We start from the raw sequence: 15,881 nt of genomic DNA, 5'->3' as shown, positions 1-15,881 counted from the left end.
AATTGATTTGAGATCAGTGAAATGGTACACTAGAATTATATATGGTGTATTAGTGTTGCCGTTATGAATGGATGGTTGTTGTACCATAGACACCAGGCAAAATTCCAAGCAAATATTGCAAGTGCGCTTACGAGATGAGGGCAAGGGAAAGGTACAAAACGTCGCTTGAGTGAAGCACTCAAAGAACCCACTAAAAGGCGAACATCTCCAGTCCGCCCAAACGATGATGGGTATGAACACTGGCCGGGATACTCTGGTAAAGGTAGATGCAAATTTTGCCCAGGGGGATTCTCTCATGTAGTATATGCAAAATGTAATGTAAACTTGTGCCTAACTGCAGCAATGGCAAACTACATCACACCTCGTCTTGCCTAGTACTCCTCATTTTGGTGCTGTCATTGGTTTTTGTGGTTTTCCTATAGCTGCATAGCCTTTGGTGGTGCTGTCTGAGGATCCAACCAGCCTCTGGGCTGATGACGTAACAGGCAGCAAAAAATTGCCTCCCTCTGTTCCATACGAAGTAGGCCTTAATTGTGTACTGTATTTGTTACTGGAATGATAGTGCTTGTAAAGACGTTTCTAGTGTTCTAAAACAGGTTTTTATGATATTGTAATGTTTTAATAAAGTAGAGTAGAATATTTAAATTTTCAGTTTATTTTGTCTTTGAATTACCACTGAGCCCCAATGTAACTGTGAAGCAACATGTTCAAAAAACCAAATCTAGGAGGGAATTTTTTTGAAAATGGCAAAAATGCATTTGAATGCGACCTATTAGTATAGAACAGCACAAGTACAAAGTTTATTAAAAATATTTTTACTCTTGGGGTTCAAAGGGTTAAGCTGTTTAGTGAAATCTTGTAGCATCTTTCCATAGATGGGGACTTTTTTTCGCATTGTTGATGGAACCAGACTATAACACACTTTTCTAAATCAGCAAAACATTCTGTCTGCACTCTTTTTAAAGTTTCATGGCTATAACCAGGCCTTGAGGCATTTTTCTCTATTTCCTCCGCATTTTTTTGTTACCAGTGTCAATGTTCAATACAGCAGTCCTTGATTCTCAGTGATGTTTCATTAGTGTTGTTTATAACCTCATCCATCATTTTTAACTTAACCCTAAGGCTTAAGGGTTTTCTGTTGATGGGCACACTTGCTTTTTCTACATAACTTTATCGTTCACTGAACTGCACACAGAACGAGACCTTGTCCTACCGTATTGTTGACATGTGTGCAGCAATAATACATGGAGCAATGACGTCTCACTTAACGCGTTGTCGGCGGCAACCCTTTTATCCGCTGGTCGTTTCAAAAAGGTCCACTTATTGAATTTGTTGGGATTAGATGTACTCAATTTTCTCCCTGTGACTCTCATATCCTCGGTACTTTATAAATGAATATATTTCATTCATGGGGACGTTTTCATGAAAAAACGTATAATTGGGCTAAATATTAATGTACAAAGTTTGGTGCCTAAAAAATTAGTGTTTAACTGTGAGGAAACTTAAAGTGAATAATGTATAAATGAGGTTCAACTGTATTTATAATTGATTTTAAAAATAGATGGAAGGGGGGGGAATTACAGTAAAACCTCGTTAAGAAGTTTCTGCGGGCGACAACAAAAATGAACGTGTTAAGCGAGAAAACGCACCACTGAATATACAAATAAAAACTATCCAACAGCGATATGGAAACACTCGATAAGACTTTTTCCGACATGAGGACATTTGTTGGACATTATTTACTCATTCGGGACAAATATTTCAGATTCCCTATAGGAATCAACATCTATATCATGAGGACGTTTTACATCGTGTATCAGCGGGTACAGTGAAAACTAGAACATTTCTAAAGATAAGAGGAAAGTATTAAAAGGTGTGAAAAACACCAAAAAACAAATATAAAAACATATGAACGAGGGCCAATAAAAATATCCAAGTATTATTGCAGATCACACAAATGTTAGTAGAAGCCTTTTATTTCAGAGCAGTGGGTGATTAAACATTATTGTCTGGTCGCACTCTTAGATAGTGAATTGGAGGTTACACTCGACCAAAAGGAATGACAGACCGCAGTTTTGAAACACTTCAACCAAGTCGAATCATCGACTTGAAACTCGAAGGTGAGAGTTCAACATTTGTGACCTCTACGCGCTTAAAGATGTGAATGCCAGTCCACTTTATGAAAGATTTTAATTTATTAGTAAGGAAGTTCACGACTTTTTCCTTATTCCTAACTAGACAGATGTGCAGCACATTAGTTAATTTCACACGATTATGTTCATAATCCACACATAGGACAAAACTTTAGTGTACCACCTGAATGGAATGTGAAATACAAGCACAAATAGGCTCACTCTTTCCGTAATCACGCAACTGTGGTGATGGCTCTTACCTGAGTTGGAAATCGTGTTTGTTTCACAAGGGATGACAGGGCTAGGATAAATGTGATTGTACTAAGCAGTAATAGCGATAATTCGTGACATAAGTGAGATGTAATACAATGAGAATCAGGACTTTGAATTTACGACGTGATAAGCGGGAAAATGTGTTAATGAGGTTCACTGTATAGCCATCAGCTCTCTGAATGTAATGGGCTGTAAAGAATAGACAGAGCAAGCAAATTTTAAAAACATGTTGAAAGCTCTTATATATATATATTAAAAAGTAGCTACAGATTCATAACAAATGTCTTGTCAGGCTTCAGAATAAAGATTAAAAATTAAATCATTGATAGTGTTTTTGACCTGAAAGGTCTCACGTCCATAACAGGCTTATGATGCAGCCTTCAGAACTGGTCATTTCTAGATTTATATGGAAGTTCCTTAAAAAATGAAAATGTATAACCCAGGTTGTTTATGAAGAGGTGTACGTGTTTTTCCAGGTCACTGATCCAGATCCTAGACTCGGAAATGTTTGAGCTGATGCACCAGAACGGAGACTACACACACTTCTACTTCTGCTACCGATGGTTCCTTCTTGATTTCAAAAGAGGTCAGACAACTGTTACTACCTGTTTAGGGTTATTATGAGAAGCTCTGGGTAGGTTATTACAGCAATTGCCATAAGAATGAATATTTATAAGGTTACTTTGATGATCATTTACTGAAAGGTGTTGGAAGGGGATTCAGTCGGAGCTTGAAAAGAGGTGCAGGGAGTGAAAATGAAGTGGGGAAGAAACCAACTATGTGAGGTTGAGAATACAAAACTACAACAGGATGGTGGTGTAGCAAGTTGGCAGCAGTGATCAGTGGTATTTTCTAAGATTGATGTTGTGTGGCCTGCCTGGCTGAGGGAGGTGTCGGCACACAGCCTACTCCTACACCAAGGGTCTGCTCAAACTCTTACCGTCTCCATCAACAGTGTCATTTGAGCACTGTGAAGGCTTTCAGCACGAAATTGTGTACCGCCACCTCACTTTGCCGGTTAACATTCTGAGGGTGAAATCATTTTCCGTCAACAGAACTCAAAGTGGTTAAACTCACCGCCTCAACAATCGTGAGAACAACTGATGGTGTAAAGACAGGAGTGTGCTCGGGATGGGGAGATGAAGGTAGGTTAGGAATGAGGTGACGAATGTGAAGGATAGGTTATCTAAGAGAATAACAGAGGGTAAGACAAGTAGAGGGAGACAGTAATGAGCGAGCTCTGCGACCTCATTACAAAGGTATTTAGTTAACTCACTCAATGCTGAGAGAGCCATGTCCATTTCCAATGAAGGTGTATGTTGTTATTAGACTTCACACTTGCTAATTACTCATGTTGGTTGGTTCTCTTTTGACTTACAAACTTACAAAATTCTTTTTCTTTTATTATAAGGTCAACTTAATAAATAAAATCAAATATATTTTAGTATTGACTAACTGGTCCTTATAATAAAACAATTTTATGAGCTATTGACCTTGTACGCCAAACAATAGTAATGGTGACAGCCTGACTTTCTAGCCCACTATCTCTTTACCTTTAACAAACTTTGATTTGTTTTCTCTGTTGTATATGGCAATTTCTTTCTGTCCTCGCAGAGCTGGTTTACGAGGACGTATTCAGCATGTGGGAGACGATATGGGCAGCCAAGCACGTTGCATCGAGCCACTTCGTACTCTTCATAGCGCTGGCGCTTGTCGAGACCTACCGAGACATCATCCTCGGCAACAGCATGGACTTCACAGATATCATCAAGTTCTTTAACGGTGAGTCAGTGTTGTCCTTCAAACCTGGAAGCACGTAGTACAATGATCTTTGCCGTTTACGTGTCAGTTCTGATGTTAAATTAAAATGTGACACAGGCAGTTTAGATTGAGTCAAATTGAAATTCTTGCACAAAACAGTGAAGTACTTTGTTGTGGGTTTTATCACTGTTCCACCCCCGAGAGGTACAATAACGAATAAAATACCGTTATGCTCGACGATGCCGAAATAGAAATATTATATGCCAGAAAACTGAATCCTGATGAGGCTCATTATAGTTCGAGTTTCATTATGATACAACTGTTTAACCAATTAGATAAGGATAGCATCGCACCAGCTTCTCTCTTGTTTCCAAAATCAAACTTGTGGGACACACATCAATCCACCTTCTCCTTCCTATATTCCACAACCACACGGTACCACCAAACAGTTTGTATTTGAAATAAAGCTAGGTTATGATAACCTTCTATCAAAGCTTTGAAAACATGTGACATTGTCAAGGTCTCTGATCCACTCACAGAAAATCAATAACCCAGCTCTGTTCAGTAAACTCAAGCGACATCTCAGCAGAAATTTATGAATAGAGTTATAATTATCGCCTATAATGGTAATTAAGACACTCGTGTCTTGCCATTATAGACTTGTTGCATAATGTGCTATTAAAATTCAATAAATGAGCACCAAGACTACACAAGATAGGAATGTGCCTTGAGGTTGACAGATGTAACTTACTGGACTATAAATTGAACAAGAGATTCTCTTTTTACGTAAATACAGTACTGAAATGAAATGTCGTATGGCTTGTAGTGCCGGGATATCCCAGGACGGGTTCGGCTCGCCAGGTGCAGGTCTTTCTATTTGACGCCTGTAGGTGACCTGCGCATCGTGATGAGGATGAAATGATGATGAAGACAACACTTACACCCAGTGCTTGCGCCATTGGAATTAACCAATTAAGGGAATCGAACCCGGGACCCTCTGAACCGAAGGCCAGTACGCTGACTGTTCAGCCAACGAGTCGGACAATACAGTAGTTATTAACAATAACACACACAGGGGCAATATAACAATATAACACACTGTGGTGCAGCAATGAAATAGACTTGGTATTACCTGAAACAACAGATTTAAGACACCAGCGAATGAGAATGTTGCCAAGAGATGCGTTCATGTACTCTATACACAGAGGGATCTAACATGTATCACTCCAATGAACGTCCCAAGGTGTGTAACAGTACGGTTGCCACAGAAGAGCTTACATATTGGATTAAATAAAGATAAATTGACCCTGATCCTTACATCCAGGCCAGAGGGGTGTGGATCAGTGGTGGAGTGCTGGCCGCCTGATCCCAAGATACTGGGTTCAATCCCGGCAGAAGTAGTCGGCTTTTAGAAGGACAGAGATAAACCATTTGCAACTCCATATCGAACGATGTCGGCATGTAAAAGATCTCTGGTGACATATTTGATGTTTACTCAACAAAATCCATTAAAACTCAGCCATAGACACCAAAAGAAATTATTATTATTATTATTATTATTATTATTATTATTATTATTATTATTATTATTATTATTATTATTATTATTATTATTATTACAGTCGAACCTGCCCTAATGGACACCCTTCAATTTTATATTTCAGTAATAGTATCACCGAGCGGAGAGCCAAGCTCTGCACTCGGCAGGCGAGTGGGTTCACACCCCACCGTCGGCTGGCCTGAGAATGGTTTTATTTTTATTTTATTTTTTTGTTTCCCTTTTGCACTCCCAAGCAAATGCCGGGACAGCCACAGCCGATTGCTTTACCTTCCTTACCCAGTTTCATTCACCATCGTTCATTTCATATTCATTATCTTCTCGACTGAGGTTTGCATCCGGCCGTAGAAATATGGTGTAAAATGTAATCTCACTTCATTCCCGACACCGTACTGGGCTGCATTCCATTAATAGTATCAGTAAAAGTGCTTCTTCCTTAAAAATCCGACGCAGAGGGCTCGGCTGCTCATCAAAACTCGGCAGGGAAAAGGTTAAGCATAAGGTGGCCTAAAGAAAAACAACATTGCACTGACATTGTGCAAGGCCTACCGTATGCACACGGTATCCCCTGCCTGTCATATGAGACGAGGCAACCTTGGCAAGGAACTGGAATAAGGATTTGGAGACAGTGTGGGTGCGAGAGTGACAATATATCCACAGGCAGTCCGTGCCTGCCATAAAACATTACTAAAAGGGTCATGTAGCAATCGTCCCCACTTAAGGGACACTGGGACTGAAATTTCCAAATTCTATATAAACTGAGGTACAGCTTTGAAATTTTATATGCTTATGAATAGTCGTAACGTAAACTACTGTGGGAAATTTGAGCATTGCAAGTGGATTAGTTCTTGAAATATTAATTATTTTATACATTTTCATGCGCAAATTATTCAAGATTTATAAAGGTCTGCCGCATTAAACCAATCAAGATAGTGTAACTTTTAGGGAATATTCTATTGCACTAATTAAATTGGAAGAATCCTACGGATTCGTTTTTAAATTGCATTAATGAGTATGAAGAAATAATTTTTTTCATATCCAAGTTTTATTCTACAAAAAATCTTCGATTTTTTTAGTTTGAAAACTTTTTGCAGCCGGACCAAAAGTGCAATCCAAAAATCGATCCGCAGGTTTATAGTCATTGCAATGAAGATAATACATTCAAATTTTGAAAGCAATGTCATAAGATTTGTGATGCATGTAACATTTTGAATGCCTGAAGAAGTGAAACAGAGAAAAAAAGCAATTTTTTAAAATAATGTATTGCCAGCTGATTTCCACCGAGCAGCTAATAATCTCAAAGAAATTTCTTATTTTCTCCTACTTTTGGATTTTGGCTTACGCCACCGAGAACTTATTGTATGCATTTTACCACAGAACAGCACCAAACAATAGTAGAAAATACTCGCACACCTCAACACAATCAAACTCGAAAACAACTTGTTTGTAAACAAACAAGATTTGCACATAGTATGTACGGAAATAGTCATAAATAATGTTGAAACTAATAAATATTTCTTTAATAAGTAATCATTGTCTTTGAAAATAGGTATAAAAATATACTTCATGTATTATACAAGGCCACAACACCACCTGTAATTTCCATTCAGTTTTTTCAAACTTTTGTATTTCTTATATAGTTTACGTAGTAAAAGTGCCTACTTCCTCCACTAGAAAGCAGCACAATGCTGACGGACAGATGTAGGAGGCCTTTTCGAATTATTCCTATGAAATGACATCGAGAAATCTGCTTGAATACACCACTAATGTGCGCTGATCATGAGTCGAACGAAAGTGGGCGTTTAAAGGACTGCAGGCCAGGCATTTAAAAGCTACGCTAGAGCTTTAAAAATGGCGGAATTTGGATAAAAACACTGCTACCTTCTCTGCAGGGGTTAGGGGTGTATTAATATGGAAAAAACTGAAAATCAATATTTTTCATATATTTTGCCAAAATTTCAGTCCCAGTGTCCCTTAAGAGCTTGTTGTAGTCTGAGTGTGCTCAGGAAGGACCTCTTATGTGTTCAACTATGCCCAAAAGCCTGTTGGGTGGGAGAATCATGAATCCTGCAGCAGTATCCACCTGAGAACAGACCCCCTCTGTATACACGGTGCGGTACCATTGTCAAACATTAAACCCCGGCAAATACTGTATTTCTCCGAATACAAGACGACTCCCACTTTTTCCTTCAAAAAAGTTAAATTAGGCTTAAAAAGTGCTGGTTGTGTATAAAGAAAACAATGTAAAAAATATTGAAGGGATCCATGGAGATCAATGACTTTAAAAAATGAAAGTGAAAAGGCAGTTGAAGATATGAATTATGTTTAAAAAATTATTCTTTGTATTAAAATGGTGGAACAGTGAATGTGATGAAACAGTGGAGAAAAGACATCAGGCATGGCTATTACATCAGTCCCAAAAGACAGAAATATCCTATCAAAAGCTAGTAAAACAGAGAAAAGAAACTACCCAAGTCTTAAGAAGAATAAAAAGACAACATCATAAGGACACCCTGCAGTTAATTGAAGAACAGTTCAGTAAAACTAAATCAAGGGACTACTACAAAACCTTCAGAAAGCAGCTCCAAAAATATGAACCCCCGACCCTACTGATGAAGGATGAAGATGGTAAGCTGGCCCATAACAATAAAGACAATGCAGAAATTCTGGCTAAACATTTCAACAAGCTTTTAAATTGTGAGGAACCTACAGAACTCCTTCATTTGGACACCAACACCCCGATAAAAACATCACCAGAAAACATCAATCCCCCCACAATAAAGGAAGTCTACCAGGCTCTGAATAAATTAAAAAACTACAAAGCGCCAGGAGAAGATCAGACCTTTGCGGAAATCTGGAAATATGCAGGAAACTCAGCAAAAGTTGCCCTCCATCAACAACTTGTCTCTATCTGGATTAAAGAAGAACTACCAGAACACTGGACAACAGCCCTCATTCATCCTCTGCACAAAAAAGGGGACAAAACCGACCCTAATAACTACAGGGGAATCTCTCTCCTAGATATAACATACAAAATATTTTCAATAATCATCTTTAATAGGATAAGTTTACAACTTGAGAAAGAACTAGGAGAATATCAAGGAGGTTTCAGACCCTGGAGGAGCTGTCCTGATCAGATCATGAGTCTTAAGTTGATAATGGACTATAACAGGAGAAGAAACAGAGATATGGTGATAACATTTGTAGATTTCAAGAAAGCTTATGATTGCATCCATAGAGAATCTCTGTTTAAAATTTTAAGACACCTTGGACTACACCCCAAATTAATAAACATGATAAAATTGACTCTCACCAATACCAAGTCAAAAGTGAAGTTTAGGGGTGAAACATCAGAGACATTTGAAATTAAAACTGGACTACGGCAGGGAGATGGGCTCTCACCACTATTATTTAACTGTGCTCTAGAAATGGTAATGAGGGAATGGTTTAGAAAATGTCCCTCCAAAATAAAGATTGGCCGAAAAATCAAAACAAATTGCCTGGGTTTTGCTGACGATTTAGCATTACTAGCAGTGGACATAAAAGAAGCAAAAACCCAGATATCAGAACTTCAAAACATTGCAAATAAAATTGGCCTCAAAATATCATTTGAAAAAACAGAAATTATGCCCCAAAAACCAACACAGCTAAAAGAAGTCACCATAAATGGTAATAAAATCAAAATAGTAACTCAGTTTAAATATCTTGGAGAAGTAATAACACATAACTTAAATGAAAAAATCTCAATCCAAGTAAGAACAAATAGATTAGCTAAAGCACAAAAATTAACATGGGATATCTACAAAAAGAAATGTCTATCAATAAATACAAAAATAAAACACTACAACACAGTTATAAAACCGGAAGCTACATATGCAGCAGAAACACTCTTTTACCTGAATAAACAATCAAAGACTGACAGACTTCAGAAAATTGAAAGGAGGATTGGAAGAACCTGTATCAACAAAAAATATCAGAAAGATGGACAGTGGCGGTTAATACCTAACAAAGTCGTGTACAAAGAGCTAGAACCCATTACAGATACTATGCGTAAGAGGAGACTGGGATTCTTTGGACATATCATGAGGATGCAGGACTCGAGACTTCTGAAACAACTAGTACAACACAATCTCGTCTCAAAAAATACCACAACAGGATGTAAATGGATCAGAGAAGTAAGAGAGGATCTGAAGGAAATAGGCCTTACAACAGAAGACACCAAAAATAAGATAAAATTGAATACAAAACTCAAGAATACAAACCTCCGCTTTACCCTTACACAAAACAAACCAACAACACGCACATTTTCAACTGAGGAAAGGGCACGAAGATCGGAGCGTCTGAAGAAGTACTGGGAGGACCGCAAAGCCCGAACAATCCCTTCAAAGAGACCTGAACGACGGACTGACTAAAGTGATCCTATGTGGTCATAAAAGAAGAAGAAGAAGAAGAAGAAGAAGAAAATGGTGGAATGAATTTTTATCTAATGTTGATATAGAGAAAGGAAAAATAAATTAGAAAAATGTAGGAAATATTGATGAAATTTAAGGAATGTAAAATATTAAATGAAAAGAATGAAAGAAAGAAAAGAAGAGAAATAAGTCAAACTGTGGCTCATCTTACGTAACCAAGTGTTAGTAAACAAACGTACTAGGAAGCAAACTGGTTACAGCACATGACTGTCACTTCAACTTCAACTGAATTTATTTCTTCATAAAAAGTACATCCTTTTGACTGTGAATAACGTTGTATCCTTTTGCCCTGTTCTCTTAATCGGCCGATGATGACACTATAAATGTGTCGAAACCAGTTCTAACGTTAATATGTTGTAACTTGATATTGGTACAACTTAATAACAGTGTATTGAAAAGGTGGAACCTCCATATTTTCTTCTTAATATTGTGAAATTTTAGACTACACACGAAAGAATGTGATGTGCCAACCTGGCTTCTGGGGGCATTGGTATCTTCACTCGTTCTGATACCTACAGCAAAGAGGTTCCACTAAGAACAGAGCTGGAAGCAGTAGTGGTATGTGCTTCTTTGCCTGTCATGACTATAGTTTGTAAAGAATATTTCCCACCAGACCAAGTCTCTTAACCTACTCGACTCGTCTGACGTGACGTTCACCCAAGCATTGGCCAGGCCTTCAAGTCAATTACAAGACATTCACACGCCGCGCTGAGTCGTATGCACTAGCTTATATTTTAACCACCCCTGCAAGGATTTCCCTTTTGCAAACTTCTATGAACAGAACAGGAATGTGGCTTGTTTACAGCCCTCCTTCCATTAACTTGTACCGTAATTTATTGCCCAATTGTAGCCTCTGACAGTCAGGCCCCTAGTCATGGCTCTGGGTGTAGTAAAGACTAGTGACAGCTATGCTATTGCTGAGTTAATTGAAAGTGTTTTACACAGTAATCCGGAGGACAGTGACGGCGATTATGATAATACTGAAGAAGAGATTTTACATGAAAGTGGCACTTCATCTGATACGAGTGACTGTAAAATCATACCTAAAGCCTCGCGTGCAAAAGCAAAACATAGCGACTTGGTGTGGGTTAATAATAGTGATAACCAACCAATTAATCATCACTTTGAAGTCTTTCCAGTGGGGTCAGGAGAACCGAGAGAGACAAATATTTGGATGATTCTGTATCGGAGTTATCTGTTTTTGGAGTTTACGGACCTGTTGCTTGCCTATATTGTGCGGGAAACAAATATTTACACTACGGAAAATTTATCGGAATCAGATAGGAAATAAATAATAGATGGTGACAAGTGGTTTTGACACTAATGAGGATGAAATTAAAACGGCAGTCTTGCATTCTAATGTCCCAGGTTCATAAGTCTCGCATCCAATTATATTGGAGCAAAGATAAATGAATTGAGACACCAAAAAAGTGTGAAGTGCCTCTACATATACCCAAATTTTTTGAGATTTATCACACATAATCTTCATTCTGATGTTATTTTTGGTGAGTGAAATTATTTTGTAAGCTTCACTGAAAACTCTGGTTGCCGTTCGGTGGTGCACAGTCGTTGTGACTCGTGTTGAGGATGATTTCCAAGTGAGTGCGCAGGACCATTAAACTGACCTTAGCGATGAGCTGCCACCACCTTTCCCCATAGTGGGTAATTTTAATGATCGTCACCCATCGTGAGGCTCTGAAGTGTCTTCCCCCAGAGGAAGGGAGAGCTGGATTGATGTATTCTGAATACAGGAGAATCCATTCACTTTAGCGTAGCATACAGAACTTTTCCCCGCATTGAGATTAGTCTGTGTAGCTGTTTGGATGGGCTGTACCTGATGATCTTTGAGACAGCGACCATTCTCCTATCCGTCTTACTTTGTTGAAACAGACATCTACCGAGGCTCCTCCTTGGTGCATTCTGAAGTGTGCTGATTACCAAAATGTGCATCACCGGGCGAGTTGGCCGTGCGCGTAGAGGCACGCGGCTGTGAGCTTGCATTCGGGAGATAGTAGGTTCGAATCCCACTATCGGCAGCCCTGAAGATGGTTTTCCGTGGTTTCCCATTTTCGCACCAGTCTGTACCTTAAATAAGGCCACGCCCACTTCCTTCCAACTCCTAGGACTTTCCTATCCCATCGTCGCCATAAGACCTATCTGTGTCATTGCAACGTAAAGCCCCTAGAAAAAAAACAAAAAAAAACAACAAAAAAAAAAATGTGCATCATTAGTTGTCTTGAACAACTAGAATAGCCGAAGCATAGACAATGACGTGACGTGACTTATGCTGAGGAGTACATTCCATTTTTCTCTGGGACTCCTCAACGTAGATTCGTTCCCTGGTGGAATGATGAAATAGCAGCAGTTATAAACAACTGATGTCGTGCTCACGTTATTGAAGGGATCAGACTTAAACTACGCCAGGCTCAGCCACGTCCTCCACCTTCGTCAGGTGCAATCCATGTGGCCACATGTTTCATGCCAGGAGTAGTCTGCTAAGCCATCAAAGACTTTGACATACAGCATGCGGATACTGAAAGGCAGTCTGGTGGGCAAGTTCTGTTTTCTGGTCTGACGTACATACTCTTAATTTGGTGTATAAGAGGCAACCAAACATGACTGATGTTGTAACCCTCCTCTAAATTTATGCAGTTCAGGTTTTTTCTTTATTTTTATAGCTGCTTGGATTTTTCTTCTGAAATTCTGGAGCAAAACTGCTAAAATCTTAGACTTTTTAAACGAAATTTCTGGGCTTGTTTCAGAGGAATGCTTAACTTCTGAAGCTTTAATGTAGGGCTTATTAAATTATCTCAGTTAAAAGACAATGTGAGTATGTTTTAATTACATTCATTATTAAAATTTTTTCATAGTTACCTTTCAAAAATTCAGGGTCACCATATATGTGAGGCCGTCATATATTCAGGCCAAGAAGTCGGATTGATTACAAGACACATCTGTTGAAGGTTCGATATCTTGTAAAGTTTTGTGCTACATGTAATATTTTCTTGGTCTGTTTCAGAGATGGCGGAACGGCACAATGCTAAAGTTATCCTAGCCTTGGCCCGAGATCTTGTGCTGCAACTACAGACCCTCATAGAGAATAAATAGTCAACAGAGAAGTTGAGAAAGATATATTTTTGTGAGTCAGAGGAAATATATATTGCGACCTGTAAGAGAATATTATATACTGTTACATATATTAATAATTCTATTTATTGGTACAAATGTAAATACTATGTATAAATGTTACATCAGCTTCTGGCTGTTAAGAGCGAGATCTACGCCATCTTCTCAGGCCAAAACGAGAGTGCCAATGTTGTCTCCTGTGAGGTTCTTGGTTGCTGATGCAGTGGTGTGTTCACTGCCATAATTCCTTTTACCATATTGGCCCAAATATAAGACTGTGTTTATTTCACATTGAAATGTACTAATAAATAATAATAATCATATGGCCTCAGCTACCGTGTGCAGACATTTCAATTTGACGCCGTCTGGCTGCCTGCTTGTCAATTTCGACGTTCCGTTTTACTCTAGGTCCACTAGATGGCAAACCGAGTAATCCGAAACTCTCCTGAGAATCTATGGCTGAGATTTAATGAATTTTGTCGGGTAAACACCAAATGTGTCACCAGAGATCTTTTACATGCCGACATCATACGATATGGAGTGTCGAATGGACTTTCTTTCCACGTTTCGAAAATCCGACTACCTCTCCCGGGTTTGAACCCTCCCTATCTTGCGATCCAGAGGCCGACACTCTACCACTGATCCACAGAAGCAGATAAATGTACTAATAAAAGCCGTAGTTTCATGTGCCCAGCGAAACATTTAAAAACTCACTTTTGTGAAGGTCTGTTTGTCTCATTTGCCAGTTGTACAGGCTTGTGTGGCAGAAGTCAGCAGATGCGTCGCAGCTGAACTCAAAAGTCACAAATAAACTGAAATTTCTCAAGCTTTGATTTTTTCCAATTTGTGGTTTGCAGTCTATTTGTGTTCATGCATTCAGTTCTGATCACTAGTGTAGTCATGGGAAATAGTGTGGAATTCAGTGTGTATTTGTAATTTCAGTTAACCCTTTCCCTGCCAAGCTAATGTACTGCTAAAACGGCCAACCTAAATTAAGGCAAAATGTAAAGTCTTATTGAAAATTTTGCACTCGCCTCAGTTTTGAATCTATATGGACGAAATTGTTTTTTGTGATTCACGATGTATCCATGTGTATGTCCTGTGATTTACTTTGTTCGCGCTTATGTCTTTGTGTGAAAAAAGTTAATGAATTATTAATTTCCACTTTCTGTAATTAATTTTGCAAATTTGAATTAGTATTTGGCATAGTAATAATAATTTCATATACATGTTAATGTCACTGTTAGAATTTCAAATTGAAAATTGAGCTTAGGCTCGTCATCATGGTGACTTGCATTTTGCTGGTTAATATTAAAATAATCGTCATTTTCACTTTCGACAGTAGTAGTAATTTGAGGAGTGTCACTGTTTTCATCACCAGGAGATATATATACCGTCACTTCCTAAGGACATAGCCTGAATGGACTTTTAACACAAGTGTTCCGAATAATATTTTACCATCTTACCCTAAACAAATTCACAGTATAATACGCAAAAACACAATAAAAGCAATACCTTGAGTTAAACAAACTTGTTACAATTTACGAACTTCATCATATAGATCCGTATTGATACAGTTTAAATTAAGAACTATGTTAGCTTTAATGGTCCACCCAATCAATATACTTCAATTTACAAGTGAAAACTATTTAATATAAAAATATATTAAACATACTTTGGAACTTTTGAGACTTCTTCAGCCATAACACCTCGTTGCAGATTACAATGCTCATTGTTGCTGTCTAAAAATTTAAATTTGGAATTACCCATGTCCTTTATGAACTGTTTGAGAATACACTAAAGACAAAATATACACATTATTTACATAAAATTGTAGATCACTTCTTGCAAAAAAAATTTTTCCTTCAATGTTAAAATTTGAACGACATTTCTTGAAAATGACCTGCAGTGTACTGACTGAGGGAGATTTGAATTCTGGTCTCGGAATAGGAAAATGGGACCAAATCCACATCAGAATATTTGAAAGCTTTAATTCATATGAAAATTCCTTTCAAAAAATAAGCTATTTCTGGTAGAAGGAATCTAATGCTTCTGAGATAGCCTGTCGTATCTGTGCTCCATGACCACCGTATTGGTAGCTTAATTCTTCGTAATCTATAAGTCTCATTCCGTATTGATATTGTACACAAATGCAATAAGAAGAAGACTTCCACCTAATCAATATATATTATTATTAAATTAAAATTAGGACCAGTTTCAACCTTTCTAGGTCATCATCAGCTGGTCACACAGTCACATATAATATATCATGCAATACAAACATTATAAAATCCAACAGGAATGTCACAGAGCGACAAAATGTCATGGGTCATGAATGGGGACAATCGTCGGATTAAAACTTAGTATACATTGTCTTAACATAAGTGAAGTACATAAAAACATTTCTATAAAAGTTAAATTGCTCATAGGCATGAGATATAAAGTTAGGTGCTAGCTTTTGTAGAATATATATGATATCACAGAAGGTATGTACAGTAGAAGTCCATTACAGCGATAATTCATAACAGCGAAAAATTTACTCGCTATAACGGATTATCG

The 15,881-nt window shown here is 38.0% G+C and overlaps 1 protein-coding gene across 1 annotated transcript in view; it reads left to right on the top strand.

Moving 5' to 3' along the window:
- The window catches only part of LOC136886441 (small G protein signaling modulator 2), a 202,004-nt gene that overhangs the window by 173,429 nt on the left and 12,694 nt on the right, over positions 1-15,881 (top strand). Inside the window, exons 24-26 of the mRNA XM_067159218.2 lie at positions 2,882-2,991; positions 4,020-4,187; positions 13,216-13,335. Coding sequence (XP_067015319.2) covers positions 2,882-2,991; positions 4,020-4,187; positions 13,216-13,304 — 367 coding nt within the window. The 3' untranslated portion in view covers positions 13,305-13,335. The remainder of the gene's footprint in view (positions 1-2,881; positions 2,992-4,019; positions 4,188-13,215; positions 13,336-15,881) is intronic.

The sequence above is a fragment of the Anabrus simplex genome, chromosome X (assembly GCF_040414725.1).
Source record: "Anabrus simplex isolate iqAnaSimp1 chromosome X, ASM4041472v1, whole genome shotgun sequence".
NCBI classification, from domain to species: Eukaryota; Metazoa; Arthropoda; class Insecta; order Orthoptera; family Tettigoniidae; genus Anabrus; species Anabrus simplex.
This window is presented reverse-complemented; position numbering and strand designations above follow the sequence as displayed.